General features: G+C 40.3%; 1 protein-coding gene across 2 annotated transcripts in view; it reads right to left on the bottom strand.

The window, feature by feature from the left end:
• Window positions 1-1,906: 1,906 nt before the first annotated feature.
• Window positions 1,907-18,348, bottom strand: part of MIIP (migration and invasion inhibitory protein) — a 33,278-nt gene continuing 16,836 nt past the window's right edge. The window contains exons 6-10 of one of the 2 annotated variants that reach the window (XM_033922773.1): window positions 17,903-18,024; window positions 17,592-17,688; window positions 14,384-14,506; window positions 11,813-11,859; window positions 1,907-2,502 (exon numbers count right to left, since the gene is read on the bottom strand). In XM_033922773.1, coding sequence (XP_033778664.1) covers window positions 17,650-17,688; window positions 17,903-18,024 — 161 coding nt within the window. In that variant the 3' untranslated portion in view covers window positions 1,907-2,502; window positions 11,813-11,859; window positions 14,384-14,506; window positions 17,592-17,649. Of the gene's footprint in view, window positions 2,503-7,935; window positions 9,180-11,812; window positions 11,860-14,383; window positions 14,507-17,591; window positions 17,689-17,902; window positions 18,025-18,348 lie in introns of those variants that run through there. The other variant, XM_033922772.1, reaches the window with a different exon arrangement.

Genomic DNA, 18,348 nt, shown 5'->3' with positions numbered 1-18,348 from the left:
TTAATCTCAAAACATTTCTTTTTAGAGATGCTTTTGAGATTTATACTTAGCTTTCCTTATTCAAAAAACTCAGACATTAGGCCTCACTTTAAAGATCCCCTTTACTCCTTTTGTATTTTTCCTCCCCTTTTATTTTAAGCAATGCATTCTCCCCATCTGCCCATATGTATCATGTTATGCCAATACTGTAATTGTGAATCTGTTCCTTCTATTTTATATTTCTTAAAAAGTTGTATAAATTGGAAACTGCTTTGTTTATAAAAGCAGTATATCAAGACCTAAATAAACTTGAAACTAGATGTATATGTCTGAGGAGGCTACCCCGCTTTGATCCACGTTTTTATTTCTTGGAATATAGGAGGGACGGTAGGTGTTGAAGTACTGGTTGCATAGCTAATCGCAGAGGGCCATCAAGGCTCTTCAGCATTTCGGGGGGAGGGGGGGTATTCCCCTCAGGATGGAGCTAGGAATAAGATGGGATGGGGAAGGCGAAAATGTAAAAATTTGTTGTTAGAAAGTGAGATTGTTATATGTACTCGTTTGCTAATATGCCGATACTTGTCACCGTGTTGCTGACTTGCTTGCCCCTTAGATCAATAAACAATTTTTTATTTAAAAAAATATATATTTATTAAAATGTTAGTAGAATAACTTCTTGTGTTAATTAATGCCATGTCAGGTAACCTAGGATTTTCTGCGATTTATAGGTCTAAAAGGTGCTGCTACCTTATGGTGGGCTATGTACTTAATGTTTTAGGAGCATCTGAATTTGGTTCTAAGCTTAATAACATTAACATAGTAATGTGTTCATCCTAATAGTCTACTTGAATATCTAAAAAGAAAGGTTATTCAACAACAAAATATATAAAGCGATACCTTTTTATTGGACAAACAATATATTTTTACTGCTTTTAGGAGCCAAAACCCTAATCTTCATTCCTCATTTGATTTGAGAAATGCTGTTGGTACTTGCTTAGTGTTTGCTTGTGGAATGCTGCTGTCCTTTGGACTGTATTGCTAGAACTTCATTGGTTATGCTGTTTTTACTTCCTTTGAACTCCTGACTCAGCCCGTGTGTGGGTGAAACACAGCCTGTATCAGGTCTGTTGTGTGTCTTCCATAGGAATAAAGCTTATTTGAATACTTTCCTCTGGCTGATCTGCTGGGGTTTGTTTTTTTTGCCATTACCTTGGATCTTGCACACCCCATTGCTTTCTTTGGACCATGAAATGGTTGGCATACTGTAGTACACCCCGCAACAAAGTCAATTAGACTGCAAATAGTAAAAAAATACTGTTGCTGAAGGAACACCAGAAGGCATATAAAATAAATATATAAATGTAAGGCAGCCTACCCACACTGCAACCCAAAGGGTAGAGAAAAAAAATCATCAGACTTGCATGACAGTAATTAAGGGTACACAGGCCATATATTGTCATAAGAGTACAATAAAAAAAACAACAACTCCTACCCAGTGTAGGTGCAGTGTGGACTGAACTGTCAGCAATTTGTAAACCAGTGCACTCCTACAGCTGGAAATCACTTATCTCTTGATTAATCAGCTTAACCACAATTTTCAAACTACAAAGGAGTTCCAGCATCCTCTATTATATCCAACTCTGCTGAACCATCCATAAATCCCATCAAGGAGCCTTGTTTCATTGGCCACTCTGGCTGCTTCAGGGGAACTCATTCTAACCAGTTCACTGCCTTCCATAAAATGACACTTGGGCTAGATGCTCTGTGGAAGGCAGTGTGCTAGTTGGTATGAGTTCCTCTGAAGCAGCCAGAGTGGCCGGTGAAATGAGGATCCTTGATGGGATTTATGAATGGTTCAGCAGAGTTGGATATAATAGAGGATTGTTGGAACTCCTTTGTGGTTTAAAGACTGTGGTTAAGCTGATTAGTCAGAGATAACTATATGAGTGAATTGGTTTGCAAGTTGCTGTTGGCTCAGTCCACATAGCACTTATATTGTAAGACTGGGTAGGAGTATTTTTTCTATGATTGTACTGACAGTATATGGACTGTGTACCCTTGATTATTGTCATGCAAGTCAGAGAATTTTTCTCCATCCTTTGTTTGGGGGACAGAGTGCCTGATTTTGCTGGTGTTCCTTCAACAGTAGTATTTTTTTTTTTTTTTACACTAGTTTTGAAGTATTCCCCTATTCCTCATTCCACTTATCATCCACCACAGGCATACTGTCAAATAATTCAGAATCTGCACTGTCCTCAGGCTGGCTACTACTGATTAAGATTGGAGTACTGGAATGATCAAATCTGTGGAAAAATGCTGGTGTCTGAGGGGTGCCTGGGCAATCCTCTGACTTGCACATGGTGCAGTCAGTTAAAGAGCAAGCTTTTTCTTCCCAGAATTCATTAACAGGTGGGTATGTGATTTTCTTGGCTGAAACTACAAAGTGCCGAATTCGTGCTTGCTTGTGCAGGTCACACATGCAGACCCATGGTTGCCAATTGTTCCAGTGAATAAAGGTGTTCTCTGTGGACAAATAAACCACAAATTTGTTATGAATTCTGACAATATAGCAGTGCTTATCAACCCAGTCAGTCAGGTTTTCAGGATATCTACAATGCATGTGCATATTCATTCGGCCTGAAAACCTGACTGGCTTGGGTATGCCCCGAGGACTGGATTGAGAAGCACTGTTCTAGAGAAAAGGCAATATATGTTAATGGTGTTTATTTACTTATTATTGGTACATTTTGTTATACTGCCAGTTTACAATCTGAAAATGAAGTTAAAAACATCAAACAATCACATACTGACAAGACAAGGAAAAAACTCTACAAGGCTAGAGAAATAAGGAGTAGAATAATAAATCACCTAACTATAACAAATTATATAAACAATTATCAGCAGGTATCCATTAAACACAAGGGACCCCTCTTACTAAGCTGCGGTAGAGATTCCTGCTTGGCAAATCTGACGCAGCCCATTCAGTTCCTTTGGGCTGTGCTGGGACTCGCTACTGCAGCTTTGTAAGAGGGGCTCTGGAAAATGAAGAATAACAAGAATATAATGGTACCTAGTTACACTATTAAAGAACAAAAGCCTTACTAAAAAGCCTTTAAAACAATTTTAAATTTAGGATAGGATGAGCCCAAATGAATTTCCATAGGAAGGCTGTTCTACAGAGAACTGAATTTGTATGTAACTCAGATCTTGTACAGTACACAGTCTATAAAAATATTAAAGAACATTAAACATTAAAGAAACAGTCCTCAAAATAAAGTACTATAGTTTAAATAGAAAAGATAGGAGGCTTACACTTATTTTTGTTCTTCATCGGTCCCAGTGTTCCCTCTCTACCACCACATCCAACATTTCTCCCTCTCATCTCTTCCCATGCATCTGTTCCCCACACGTCCAATATTTCTTTCTTCCTCCCTGTGTCCAACAATTCACCTGCTTTCTTCATTTCCCCATGTGCACCATCTCACTCAGACACCCATGCCCAACAATTCTCCTTTTCTACTTCCTCTCCCATCTCTTTCCCTCACTTCCTCCATCCATCCTGTGTCCCAAGTTCATGCTCCCCTCCCTCACTCCATTCTGTGTCCCATGTTCATACTTGCTTCCTCCCTCCCTCCTTTCTTCCATCCTTTGTCTGAAGTTTGTGCCCCTCCCTTCCTTCTCTGTCCCAACATGACCCTGCTTCTCCCTTCCTATGCCAACACAGTCCCTCTTCCTCCCTCTCAGAACTGCTGATTGAAAGGCTACCTTTTGGGATTTGGATAATTGATAAATTTTGAAATACCCTTGGGAAACTGATAATAGAGACCAAGAGACTAGATTGTGTTTAATGGGAATTTCCTCACCCTGATAAAAAGAGGGCACTTGAGGAAGGACCTTTGACTGGTTTTGATTCATTTAGCTAAGACTAATCTCTGAGTATTTCTTTAGAACTCTGGCTCCTGCAGGTGACCCTTGAGGGGAGAAATGTTGGCCTCTGGCTTAACTTTTGGTAAGCCTGAGACAGTAACCAGAGTGAATTGGAGGTGGTTGCAGAAGACTAGGGATTGAGACCGGAAAGAACCAGAGACAACTATGGTGACCTGGAGCAGAGGGACCAGTTTGGATCACAGTCACAAGCAGGAGCAAATCTGCAGGATGCAGTGGTGGCCCTCAACCAAGAGGAGGATTCCACAGTACACCAGCTGTCCAAGCATTTTGTGCTATTAGAGCTCATTACTGACTCCCTGTGGGAGTTGCAGTTAGACTCCCAGCACGCTCCTTCCACTCAGTGTTCTATCCTGAGCAAAGTTGAGAGCGCAGCCCATGTCTTTTCCCTGACATCCTGAACTGAGCATGCATAGCTGAAAGTGTGCTACAGACTTCCCTGCTGCTCTAACAATCATGCATGCTACAAGTTGCAGACCCCTGCTGTAAAATTTATTGCCAGAGGATGTGACAAAGCTTAATATTATAGCAGGGTAATAGTCAATAGAATGATGGTAAGAACGTAAGAGTTGCCATACTGGGATAGACTGAAGGTCCATCAAGCCCAGTATCCTGTTTCCAACAGTGACCAACCCAACTTACAAGTACCTGGCAAGATCCCAAAGAGTAAAACAGATTTTATGCTGCTTATCCTAGAAATAATATCTAATTTTACAGCTGACCTAAGATGAATAACAAACCTATGGAGAGTGATCAAACTAAAGTTTATAAAAATACTCAGAGATGTTGAAATTATAAGGAAGGCTGAAAAACCTCCCTTGGGTGAAGAGTTCACCTTCCAGTCTTTGTTATTTTATAAAAAAAACTTTGATCACTGTCTCCAAAAAGGTTATGCTTAGCACAATTCAAAGGTTTCAAATGGTTTTTCTCTTGCAGAAGGTCACTGCATGATATATATAATGCAATTTGCAATTAGCTTGTCAGCAGGATTGAGGGGGTCCCAACGCGGCCCCGTTTCGTTCCCTGCCTCAGGGGACCCTAGTGGTTGTGTTCAAAACAGGTTCCTGGTTTAGTAAAGCTGATGAACTTAAACTCGTGACTGATGAATAAGCAGTTCTAGTGAAAACAAACAAAATATATCATGTCGGGTGTGAGTAAAGCAAAGTAAAATACCCACACGGGAACATGCAAAATGTATATACTGTCACTGACAACGCTAGAGATGAGAAGCACAACGATTCAAAAAAGATTTAAAGGAAGGTTTAAAAAATTTATCGGAACGTACATACCACTGCTGGAAGGTCGGTGAAGTAAATTCTGAAAATTCAAAAACCGCCAGACAGGAAGCTGATTTCTAGCGATGTTTTATCAAAAAAGCGTCAAAAAACGTCATGACGTCAAAAGCGTGATGACGTCATGACATTGAAGCCAAAATAGAATAGCCAAGCAGGAAAACTGGAGTGGAGGTGAGGATGTAAGCCATGTATACTGTGTCCAAACTTTTACCTTGTATGAAAATGAAATAGTTAGAGAAACGCAAGCCACTCAATTTCATTGTTGAGACCATGGGGGTGTAAAGTGTTCAAGATGTAAATCCACTTTTGTTCTTTTTTCCATAAAATTTGAGCTATTTCTCCCCCTCTTGTAGTCACAACTGTATCCAATATGGAAAACTTTAAATCCGACAAATCATGATTCAGATTGATCCAGTGGGCCACCAAAGGGGCTTCTTTCACTCTGGATCTAATCCTGCTGATGTGCTCACCTATTTTAACTTTGATGCTCCTGGTGGTGCATCCCACATAGTGGAGATGACATGGACATTGTATAATGTATACAACCTGTTCTGTGTTGCAGGTTGTGGCTGGACATTGCGATCTAAATTGAGTCCTAAATGTCATTTTTGTTAAACTTACACTGTGGGTGCACATCCTGCAGTGCCCGCACAGGCTGTGTTCCCCCCCGCCCCGCTTCCATTCTGCCTGTGTAGCTCAAAAATTGGGAATGTACCAGAAACTGTTTGAGGTTCCGCTGTCTAGAAAAGGCGAACCTTGGAAGTTCTTGAAACTCTGGATGATATCTCATGATGTTCCAATGCTGTTTGATGTGAAATGCATACTCCATCCATGCATTTCACATCAAAAGTATCATCATACATTTTACAATGTCCATGTCATCTCTGCGTTGGGACCCCCTCAATCCTGCTGACAAGCTAAGTGCAAATTGCATTATATATATCATGCAGTGACCTTCTGCAGTATATTAGCAAGAGAAAAACCATTTGAAACCTTTGAATTGTGCTAAGCATAACCTTTTTGGAGACAGTGATCAAAGTTTTTTTTATAAAATAACAATGACTGGAAGGTGAACTCTTCATCCAAGGGAGGTTTTTCAGCCTTCCTTATAGAGTTTCAACATCTGAGTATTTTTATAAACTTTAGTTTGATCACTCTCCATAGGTTTGTTATTCATCTTAGGTCAGCTGTAAAATTAGATATCGTTAGCCTTTTTCTGACCTTGGGTTTATGCTCAATATCCCTGAACATACTACAGTAAATTATCCTAGAAATAAAGCAGTGGATTTTTCCCAAGTTCCACTTTAAAAGTAGTTTATGGACTTTTTAGGAAACTATCCAAACCTTTTTTAAACTCTTTTCACTACATTCTTTGATAATGAATTCCAGAGTTTAATTGAGTAAAGAAATATTTTTTCCCAGTTTATTTAAATCTATTAGTTAGCTTCATTGCTTGCTCCCTAGTCCTAGTGTTTTTGGAAAGATTAAATAAGCACTTCACATCTACCTGTTCTACTCCACTCAGTAATTTATAGAAATAAAGGACCTGGAACACTAGGGAGTGGTAATACAAGAATACATTACATGAAAAAGAATGTTGAGTGCTGGAGTGGAGGGGGGTAGGGGAGATGTGATTCAGTTAATGTTGTGCATTGAATTAATTTGTAAGTGGTTAGTCCACTGAAGAAATTGGCTGATAAGCAAAGCACATTAGAGAATGACATGGGGACAGATTTTTCCCCATCCCCACAGGAACTCAATTTCCCCATCCCGTCCCCACAAGTTTTGTCAATGCTTGTCCCTGCCCCATTCCTGTAAGCTCTGCCTTAACTTCACAGGCCTCGAACATTTATGATTTTAAAGTGTTTGAGGCTTGTGCAGATGAGGATGGAGCTTTCAGGAATGGGGCGGGGGACAGGAAAATGAATTCTCATGGGGACAGGGAAAAATTTGTCCCCGTGTCATACCAGATTTGTTGTATGTTGATTTGGGTTAGGTTTCAGGGGGAGGGGGTAAATATGTGGAATGTTTTTAGAAATGTGATCCTTTATGAATGTTTTATGAGTATAGTCTATGCAATAAATTACCTGTTATGCTTATTGTTAGACTTGCTGTTTGCATATAGTGAGAATACAATAAAAATTTTAATTAAGAATAAAAAGATCAGGTCTCTCTTAGGGACAGGGTGCTGAAATTGATGACAGCATGATTTTGGCAAATATGCAGGGCCAAAATAACTGACTTGTTCCATTGTAATTTACTAATTACCTTTATCAACAGTGTTTCCCAGCTCTACTCTGGCACCACTTATAAGTATCAGCAGCCAGAGTTCCACTCTCAGTATAAGAACCAGTGACATGTCCAGATTAATCTGGAGCTCACACTAAGGTAAAACAAATCCTTCCTGAGAAATCATGAAGAATGCATTCTATCTACAATGGCTGGAACTTAAGAAATAAACTACTATCACCATGGCAACAGCATCGTTTTATTCAGATATTCATGCGTAAGTGGATGCTAAAAGAGTGTTTGATGCTAGAAGCAGTAAGTTGAGCCATTCCTTTCTACTCCAAGTAAAGGAAGCACAGTGTGGTTCTTTAAAGAATAGACAGAGGAATAATACAAGAACATATCCTATTTTTCCTCTAAGACAAGAAAGAGAGGTCCAGACTTAAAAAGTGAAAGGAACAGAAACCCAAACAGATCAACACTTCGATGTAAACAAAACCAAAAGTCATTTTTATTAGAAACAATACAAATTAAGTTTCCAAGAAAATTTTATTTAGGCACTTCTGTCACAAGAAAAGCCACTGACGTATAAAACTAACATTATCATATATTGAAAACACAAACCACTTCTAGAGTATTAAATGCTATGAAAAATACACCTTTTGGGTTCAAGTCCAAAAACAAAGATCTCTTAACACAGTGAGAACCAAACTGTAAATGTATATGGGGTAATCTTATACGGCATCTTCAGCATATAGAGCAGATTTTGTGTGGCCAGGTTTATATTTAAAAACATACGTGCATGGAAAGAATATATCTACTTTTACACAACCTGCATGTAGGTGTTCCCAGGGGTACAGTTGCAATGTAATCATCTATTTTATAAAATACATGAGTACATGTATAAATACACCTTATTCAGAGTAGGTGTAAATCTGTGAAAGAGTATTTGTGTGCCTGTTTTATAAAACAGGTGCCTTTTCCCAACTTTGACATAGGCACCCTGCTATCAAGTTAGCTCCCATGAAGCTTTAGTTCTACTCAAGTATAAAATTCCAGCATTAAGGTACAAATCACCATTTAATTCTTTCAATATATTTGAATCCTGCCTTTGCTTTTATTTAAAATAAGTATTTATAAAACATTGCCATCTTTTTTCAATCACTAAGGAATTTATAGACCAACAAGGGCAATACTACTTGGCCAAATTAAACTGAAAATGGCCATTTTTAACAATCAAATTCTACTTTGTTCCCACAGCTTATGTTGACTGGTCAACTACGACAGGAAATTCAAAGTGAAAAGGAGATGCTGCCAATATAAGGGTTATTCTCCTCTCCAGAACAAAACTCTTTCAAGCCTCTCTCTTCAAACTGGGTTTCTGGCCCGCTTGCCTCCACTGATCTAAAATTAACTTTTAAGTCAGGCTTCCATCTCTTTCCAATCTCTCCCAAAATAAAGTAAAATAAAACAAACCCTAGCAGTGGGGTTAATTGGGTCACCAAATCATTTCCCACCCCAAGCCTCCCATGTGGGATTCAGAGTGTGACATGAGGTTAGATGGGGCCATTCTGAATTTGCTGTCTTGCTGCCAAAAACACACACCGGCTCCTTCCTGCTCATGAACATTCCCTGAAGGTGCCAGGGGGCAAGGGAGGGCTGGCAACATCACCAATATTGCTGTCAAAACTTTTTTTTCTGGGTCAGGAATGTTCCAAGATGATCAATGTGCTGTTGCAAGAGTTAGGAGTCTGAATTAGTACCACACTTAACATGTCCTCCTAGCAACAGAAACTTAACTGCACCTCCTCATGTATAGTTAGTTTTCTTACATTGGAGGAGTCTGTAGTAAACATCACTGGTATTACTGTTGGTTAGTAAAATCTTATTTACTTACAATATTTATAGTCTGAACTATCCAAAGTCCTTAATACCTAGAGGAATTAGTATAGATATGCACAAGTCAGCATTACAATTGGGGAAAACCAGTGCTCATTCTAACACAGATAAATTACACATGTTGAAGGGGTAATTTTCAAGGCATCTCACATGGATAAGCAATTGTTTACCCAATGTAAAATGCCTCACTGAAAACTACCGACTGTCATAGTGTGAATGTTTCTCCAGAATTGTAGTGGAGGAAAGATACACATGGACTCTTAATGTTGATGGGATCTGCACAAACTTCTGTCACCACATATATTTGTACCTACTTCATGGTAGGTTCAGATACGTGGCCATACAGGCACATTGTTCTGACTGATGGCTCCACTTTTAAACAGAAGATCCTGTGAGAGGTTTTTTTCTTTTGAAAATGGACTTACAGACCTCAGAACTTTATTCCTGTGGGCCTTCAATTGCCTTGTACACAGGTATTAGTTCATGTTAAACATGGGGGGTTTAAGCTAATGAAAAATAACAAACTGTTGAAATGAGCTAACAGAGTGAACGCTCTCAGTAATCACTGCAAAAGTTAAGAGGAGGTGGAGAAAAAAACCTCAGAAACACTCAGCAGTAGTAAACACAAAATGCTACAAATACTGCCATATTCAAAATCATAGGCATAAAAACACCCCAACCTCTCACTAAACACAGTCCACTTTGCAGTGAAAAAGAGAAACTCACAATCCGTAGCAATAGTGCAAGATGAAGTATTCCATATATATTGATACTAGTCTTTAAGCCCGTTACATTAACGGGTGCTAGAATATATGTATGTCTGTCTTTCATTCTTTCTTTCTCTCTCTCTCCCCTTGGCCGCTTTCTGTCTCTCTCTTTCCCGTGCTGTCAACCATCACCCCTTGCCTGTTCCACCTGTCCAGCAGTAGGCCTTCTCCCTTCCTTTTACCTCCCCCTGTCCAGCAGCACTCCTTACCTGCTCCCCCTGTCCAGCAGCACTTCTTCCCTGCTCCCCTGTTTCTCTTCCCTGCTCCCCTGTTCCTCTTCCCTGCTCTCCCTGTCCAGCAGCACTCCTTCTTTTCTCCCCCTGACCCTCTTCCCTGCTCCCCCTGCCCAGCAGCACTTCTTACTTTCTCCCCCTGACCCTCTTCCCTACTCCCCCTGTCCAGCAGCACTCCTTACCTGCTCCCCCTATCCAGCATGCGGCTCCTATCAGCATTCCCTCCACCTCCATTTCCTTGTGCATCAGCATTTCCCCCCTCCCTACTTCCCTGTGCAGCATTTTCCTCCCTCCCCACTTCCCTGTACAGCAGCTGCATCAGCATTTCTTCCCCTGTCCATTTTCCTGTGAGAGTTGCTATCTTCAGCTGTTTTGTTTTGTTTTGTAATTGAAAGCCGCCGCTGCAATTAGGGTTCGCCGGCCGCCAGCACTCAGCCGCACCCTGAGAGCTGGGTGAGAGCAGCGACCTGCAGTTGTCTATTTTTTTTTTTTAGTTGAAAGCCGCCGCCACAGCTCCTCTCTTGATCGTGATGCAGAGCGGGAGGCGGGGCCTCAGCACTGGCCGGGCGGCTCGCGGCGCCGGCCCTCAGGAGCTCGAGGTCGGCGGCGGACATGCGTGGCAAAGAGGAACAGAGATCGTTGGCGGCGCGAGATGGAGAGCAGGTGACGTAAAACCCACGCATGCGCACTCGTGTTTCCGCGACGGGATCAGGGAACACGATTTTTTTAGTGCGCATGCGCGGCCTATCATTTTATTATATTAGATTCCCCTGAAGCAGCTGGCATGTCCGACAAAACAATAATTCTTGTCAGGCTTTTGGAATGGACCCACCAAAGTTGGTGACTGAAGTTGGAATGCAGCGTTTGAATGCTGTGTTTGAAGAATTGATCAGCTGTGTCGTTCCAGATAAGTTTATACTTCATTGTGCACTATTCCTGCAGATTGTTTTTTTCACTGCAAGGTGGACTGTATTTTGTGAGAAGTTGGAGTTTTTATGCCTATGATTTTGACTATGGCATTTTGTGTTTACTACTTCTGAGTGTTTCTGAGGCTTTTAATTTCTTCACCTATTAACTTTTGCAGTGATTACTGAGATTGCTTACTCTTTTAGCTTATTTCAACTGTTTACTATTTTTTCATTTTTAATTTATATCTATTGAATCCCTTTTTATATTGTTTAAGCTAATGCCCATTAGTACAGAGTCCCTCAATATTCTATCATTGTCCAAGCTAAAGGAATACAAAAAAATCTTGACAGATTAAAAGCAGTCATTTTTATGGAATTCAAAGTTGTCAAGAAGGATTTGGATAATTTGTGATGTTCCTTTTTGGCCCCACAGTGCCCAAATATCAGACCAATTTTCAGGAGCCACTCAGTACCCCCACAAGTGGCGGAAAATGTTTTCTATAGTATCCTTTGATTATTGTGAATACCAATCAGCCTTTACAGGTAAAAATATGCACCTATAGGTGATCCAATCTGGAAGTATCTTCAACCCTTGAAATAATTCCTGGAATTCAAAGAAATAAAAATGAATGAAAACATTTGACACTTTCATCCTTTCAAATGCCACACCCCTTTATAAAATGTTTTTTTTTTTTTCTTCAACTGAAGACAGTGACAAGAAAGACGCTTATTTCTGGCTCATATATTGCATTCTGGTCTGCAAAAGGAAAACCCATAGCAGTTTACAGCAAAATGGGGCAAGCAATTTTAATTACAGAGTATAATTTATATAAAGCTTCTAAACTGGACTATAAACATGGCCAAACGATAAAAACAAAAAACTGTGGATGAGGATGTTCTGAAAGATGATTTATCTATCACTCTGCACAATAAAAACAAATACAAATACAAGTTAATAGTCCTCATATATTTGTCCCACTGGACCCTACACGGTCCGTGTTTCGGCAAACACACCTTCCTCAGGGGTCCAGATAAAAAATATAGACTAAAAACAATATACGTGTTTTTGAACAGGTCACCGAAATAGCTGTTGTGCAGATGGATTTTTATATCGACTGGACTATTTTTATTGTTTGGATTGCTCTCACTATGGAATATTGGGTTTTCTTGTTGCTATAAACATAGCCTCCAGTTTTTTTTTTTTGCAATATCTCAAGGGTAGATTATGCAGCAAGTCTTAGGAAATTCTGTCAGTGAAGAAAAGGTAGGGCTGAACAAAGAACTTCCAACAAACCAAGAGGATACACAGGGAATAAGTAGTTTATTGAATAGGTCCAAAATGAAAGGGACCTGATACAACACTGTATTTCGGTACAGAGGCATCTGCCTTAAGGGTCAACACACTGTATTAAAATTTATGAAGGGCAATGTGAATAGTGTGCACTGTTTATATAAGAAAAGTTTTTCAAAGTGCCGGACACAAACTTGGATATAGTACCCCTGAGGAAGGTGCATCTGCGCCAAAACACGCTGCCATATCGGGTCCTTTCTAGTTTTGACTTCTTCAATAAACTATTTATTTCCTGTGGATCTTCTTGGTTTGTTGGAAGTCTTTTGTTTAGTTCTACTTTTCTTCACCGACTTTTGCATCGTGGGTTTTTTTTTCTCCTGACTCAGCTTTCTTAGAAAAATAGGTAGCAGTTTATGTGAAATTTGTATACTAAACACACATTTGCAGTTTACCTTAAAAAAATTAACTGACTACACAAAGCCAGAAAATTGCATAATTTATTTTTTATGGGGGATGGGATGAAATAAGGATTCTCAGAGGAGGAAATGGAAGGAATCAGGAGGGACTAGAGTCAATGGAAGGGAAAGAAATTAATTGAGAAAAGGTGGGCCAGGGAAGGAAAAGGAGAAAGCAGACCATGGATTGAAGATGGTGATTTGAGATCAGGAAAGGGAGTCAATCCACTCCCACTCATCCTCCCAATTCCTTCTCACTCAAAGTCCACTGCTACCTCTGATCCTTTCACTCGCATCCCAGAGCACTCACAAAACTTATTCACTCATGTTCCCTTAGTCCATTCCCCATACTTCCCTCACTCTCATTATAGATTAGCAATATGATTTCTGGGTCCTGTATAATGCTCTGAATGAGCAGACCGCACTGTTGTGCGATTCATATGACCTGAGGTGCCCCACTGCTACAGTCCTCTCAACAAGTCAAGTTCAGGCTGAGGAGGGGGAGAAGAGATGAAAAAACACTTCTACTCAGTGCTTTCACTACTGCCAATGCCCACTAACTTCCAGTCTCCCACAGTAATTCATGGGGGAATGGGGAACTCTATAGCCTTGATTTAAGCAAAAAATATGCAGATTGCTGAGAGAACAATTCAATCAACCACAAATATACCCCTCATAAATATATTTTTATGGTATTAACTTATCAACTGTCCACGCTTTGAAAAGACAAACTTGTGTAAAACACTTTCTAAAGGTGGAAAAGCCTCAGATCCCCACACACTGCCAGAGCTTCTCTCGCAGGTAGTGCTAGATAGGGAAACTACTTCACTGGCTGAAAAACCTCCTTATTATAGCGTCATCCCTGCATACTTTAACTGATGTATTCAAAGTTCAAACCGTGAGGCAATAATCCTTTCACTAGCATGCAGCTTCTCAATAACCTCATAAAATGTATGCAAGGAATAGAGCTGTACAGTACTTATTTTTAAAAGCTTGAACACAGTGTCTCACTTGCCAGTTTCACAAGCTGATCTTTAGTGCTGCAATCTCTAATCGCTCCTTGCCATTTCTTAGGTTCACCACTAACAATGCATAGTCCTTTTCATGGCTGAAGACAAACTTACTTATTGGCACTTAAACTTTGTGCTCACTATGCGGCAAAGATGGCCACAGGTCAAAGCCACCCAAGTTTAAAACAGCGTATGATGTCATAAAGTGACGTAAACAAAGTCTTCTTGCATATATCCAATCAATTGCATTCATCCGCTCTGATATGTCATCCATTCTTGTGTTTTAGGTGCCGATAAGTAAAGGTTTGTGACAGGGTACATTTGGAGTTTGCACACTGTGTCATGACAGATCTAAAAGAACTAAGTTCCTACCAGGGAAGAATGGCTGTGCAAATTTCTCACTGCAGGTCTGGGTTCCACTAGTGTCCTCAGATCCAGGCTGCTGAGGTTGGTATCATTGCATAAACTGCTACTTTCCCAGCCAGCTGAACAGTGCTGAAAGCACAGGAGAGAAAAAAAAGGTAATTTTTCCAGTGTGAAAGATGTACTCTACTTTTCATGTTTGAACAATTTTTATTAGGAGCCGAATATAGTGAGACAAAACAAAGAAAAATAGCAGAACCATGCTACTACAATTAAAAAAACACACATGCTAAAATCCTTGCTCCTCATTTTATATAATATTTTAGCTGAAAGTGTCACCTTGAAATATGTAACATCTTGAACAGTAATACCATTCTTAATTAGCAGAATCTTCAGAAGTGCTTTACTATGGGTGCAATGTCCTGGATCTGATGGGCCCCCGCGTGAGCTGACCGCTGGACATGATGGACTTCTGGTCTGACCCAGCAGAGGCACTACTTATGTTCTTATGTCTTTAGTCCCACAGAAGAACAAGCATGCACATCATCAGATCTGCCAGTATTTTTTGTAAATTTTAAATTAGTGCTCTGTGTTTTGTGAACTTATTCAAAGTGCTTTCTTAAAAAAGTTTTCATTTAGATTACTATATATCTCTAAAAATTAGATTTTGCAAAAAAAACAAACAAACAAAAAACCAAACTTAGATGCAAGTTGCATCAGCATTCCATCAGTGTCGGGAGGGGACCAGTCGTTCCGACATGTTTCCCCTTACGGCTTCTTCAAGGAAGTCCCCCCTTCTATTTTTTTCCACACCATCCCGACTTGGTAGTTTCTTTATCTTGTCCCCTCCAGACACTGATGGAACGCTGAGGGTGAAATGTCAGTTCTACCTGCTTAGATATGGTGAGACCGGAACTGCAACAATCATGAAATTATGGGCTCCTTTTACTAAGCTGCGCTAGTGGTTTTAGCACACACTACATTGCCACGCGTGCTACATGCTAACGCCTCCATAGAGCTTGCGCTAGTATTTTTCGTGTAGCACGGGGGTTAGCGCGCGCTAAAAACGCTAGCGCACCTTAGTAAAAGGAGCCCTATGTGTCCTTGGGTATAGCCGCTGGATATAATTCCGTCTCTTCAGGATCTCTGTTGCACTGCAAGATTCCCAAAGCATCAGGGCATGAAATTTATTCCTTCAGTACCAGAAGGAGGAGGTATCCATCAGTGCACTCCACTTTTAAACACAGTGCATGACTTACACACGTAAAACAATTTTCTATTGGACATCCAATTCAAAATACTTACAAAGATCAATCAACATAGATATTCCAGTACTGAACACATTCATCCCTTGTGTTATGACTGCCCCCTCCCCAGTAGTCTTATAGTAATGATATATAAACAAAAGGAAGCACATCAACCAATAGTCACTGGAGGGTAAAACAATAATGGGAACAGAACAGCGCTCACTAAGATACCCCCCCTTTTCAATGAAAAACCTCCAGAATTGCAAGGGCACAAGCATGGAACATCTACTCATCAAAAAGATTGTACACGTGTATCACTAAAATTCTTAAAACTAATCAAGACTCCTAACTAAAACTGAAACATATACCCTTTCATCCTATCATGAGCTATACACAAGAGCCAACTTTTAACAATGATTGGGAGTGCCGACTTGGACAAAGTGGAAGCATTTTTTCAATATTGGGGATTCTCAAGTACCCACAGAACTGGCTCCTATGCACCTAAACTGTTGTTTTCTGAAATGAAAAGAATCAGGATGACAAAAAAAAATAAGCTGGCATAAAACCGGGACGAAAAGTCCCAATGGGATTCTTCTGCCTTTAGTCACCACTCTGGACCTTTACGGCCTGTTGCATCAATTCTGAAGAGGCTAAGCAGCAGAGGAAAAGTGAAAGTCCAGCACAGCTTTTTACCTAGCACACTGACGGCCTCTTTTACAAAGCCGCACTGGTGGCTGCACTGCGCTAATGGCCCCGAAGCCCATAGAGATTTAAAGGGCTTTGGGGCTGTTGCCGGGCGGCTATGTAAAAGAGGCTGTGAAATTGGGAACATAGCTTTCTGTCTCATCTTACACTAAAGCAGTAGTTTTCAGAGAAGTTATTTGAGGGGAAAAAGGCATTCATCCATATTTTCAGTAACGGCCCCTTTCATTTGGAATTCTTTACCCACTCGCATTAGGGAAGAAAAAAAAAAGACAAATTAAAAGGGGCGTTGAAATGTTTCCTCTTCAAAGACGCCTTCGAGCATTGAGGTCTCCCCATCTTTGCCAAATTAGTACGCTGCAGCTCCTCCACTCTCCCTCTTGTTTTTAACATAAGAACATAAGCATTGCCTCTGCTGGGTCAGACCAGAGGTCCATCATGCCCAGCAGTCCGCGGTGGCCCATCAGATCCAGGACCTGTATAGTATTTTTCTATCTATACCCTTTTCTTAATTTTTTTGTATACTCTCACATTTTATTGTATATCACCTAGAATTCATGATAGGCGATTAATCAAATTCTTAATAAAACTAAAAAAAAAAACCCCAAAAAAACTTTGAAAATTGCCTTCTGCTGAGAAGAGACAGTACTGGGGAGCAAGACAGGTAGGCTGGCAAAAGCACAGGGATTTTGAAATATCCCTGCTTGCTGCTCAATCCAACTTCAATCGGGGGTGGAGGGATGTGGGTGCAGTATAATGGGAGTTGGAAGACTCATGAGAGGTATAAGAGTCAAACCTCTCATCTAGTTCATAGACCATGCTCTGTTTTATTAATACTATTTGCGTTGGGAGGGTTTTTTTTTGGTGAGGGGAGGTAATACACAAACTTTTGAGTCTTGATATACAACTTATACCGTTAGATAATGATAGGGGAGGGGGGAGAGTTATGCACTCGGGCTGATTTTGTAAAACTTTGAACTCTGTTTGTATATGATGACTGACTATATTTTCCTTCTTTGTGAGTTCAATACAAACTGTTTATGCTTTAAATATCCCTGTTTGCTTTTACCCTGCATGCTTATAAAAGGAAAACTCCATGGGCATTTTCCTTTAAAAAAAACTGGCTTGCAGGCCACAGATACCTTACTCAATAACCACAAGCTTACAAAACATAGTTACCAGCCTAAAAATTACCCCTAAAGTGACTGTGAAAACAGTGGTTGTGAAAACAGCTTTACTTACAAGAAGCTAGAAAGGCAGCAACTTACGGGGATTAAAGCCAGGCTGTCCACAGCATCAAAGCTCTTCCGACGATGTACTTTGTACTTATAGGGAGGAAGAAGAGTGGACTTGGGAAAGTTGACCCTGAATCACATGAGAAACATTTGCTTTAGGTAAAGTACTATCAGGGCCATCCCTTCCTCCAGAGCTTTTGTAGCGATGGCCCATTTTGAAGCACTATAAAAAAACATTATTAAAGCAAACCTTGACAACTATCTTGTCCACAGTCTACATGCAAATTTACACTATTGAGAATCTTTCCTGAAACAACTAAAGTACTGATTTCCACTGTACACACCTGATATAGGCGTTCCTCTCCCAGAGTTCGGTGTTGTTGGTTTCTTTTAGTTTTACAAATAGGACATGATTCTGAACTTGGATTCAGAAAGAGTCGTTTATTCACTCTGTAGCAGTACACACCTGAAACACAACATTATTGTCTCAGAGATGGCTTAGTGGTGGTGGTGTGCACTGTCATGCAGAAGGTTCCCAGTTTGACTTCTGATTTAGATCTTCTACTCCATAGGTCAGGTAGAGCTGTGGTTGCTGCAGAAGTGACATAAACAGCCCTGGAGGGAGTCACAGTCACTGTTTAAGGGTGACACCTAGTGGTCAGGTTCAGGACCATATGGGAGTCCTGGTACATGGCTTCCAGCGAAGGACTGTCACTGACTGTGCAGACTAAAGGCATGATTCTCTAATATCACCAGCCATAAATCTATCTATTCAAAAAAGATGAGTCAT

The sequence above is a fragment of the Geotrypetes seraphini genome, chromosome 15 (genome assembly GCF_902459505.1).
Source record: "Geotrypetes seraphini chromosome 15, aGeoSer1.1, whole genome shotgun sequence".
Taxonomy (NCBI): Eukaryota; Metazoa; Chordata; class Amphibia; order Gymnophiona; family Dermophiidae; genus Geotrypetes; species Geotrypetes seraphini.
This window is presented reverse-complemented; position numbering and strand designations above follow the sequence as displayed.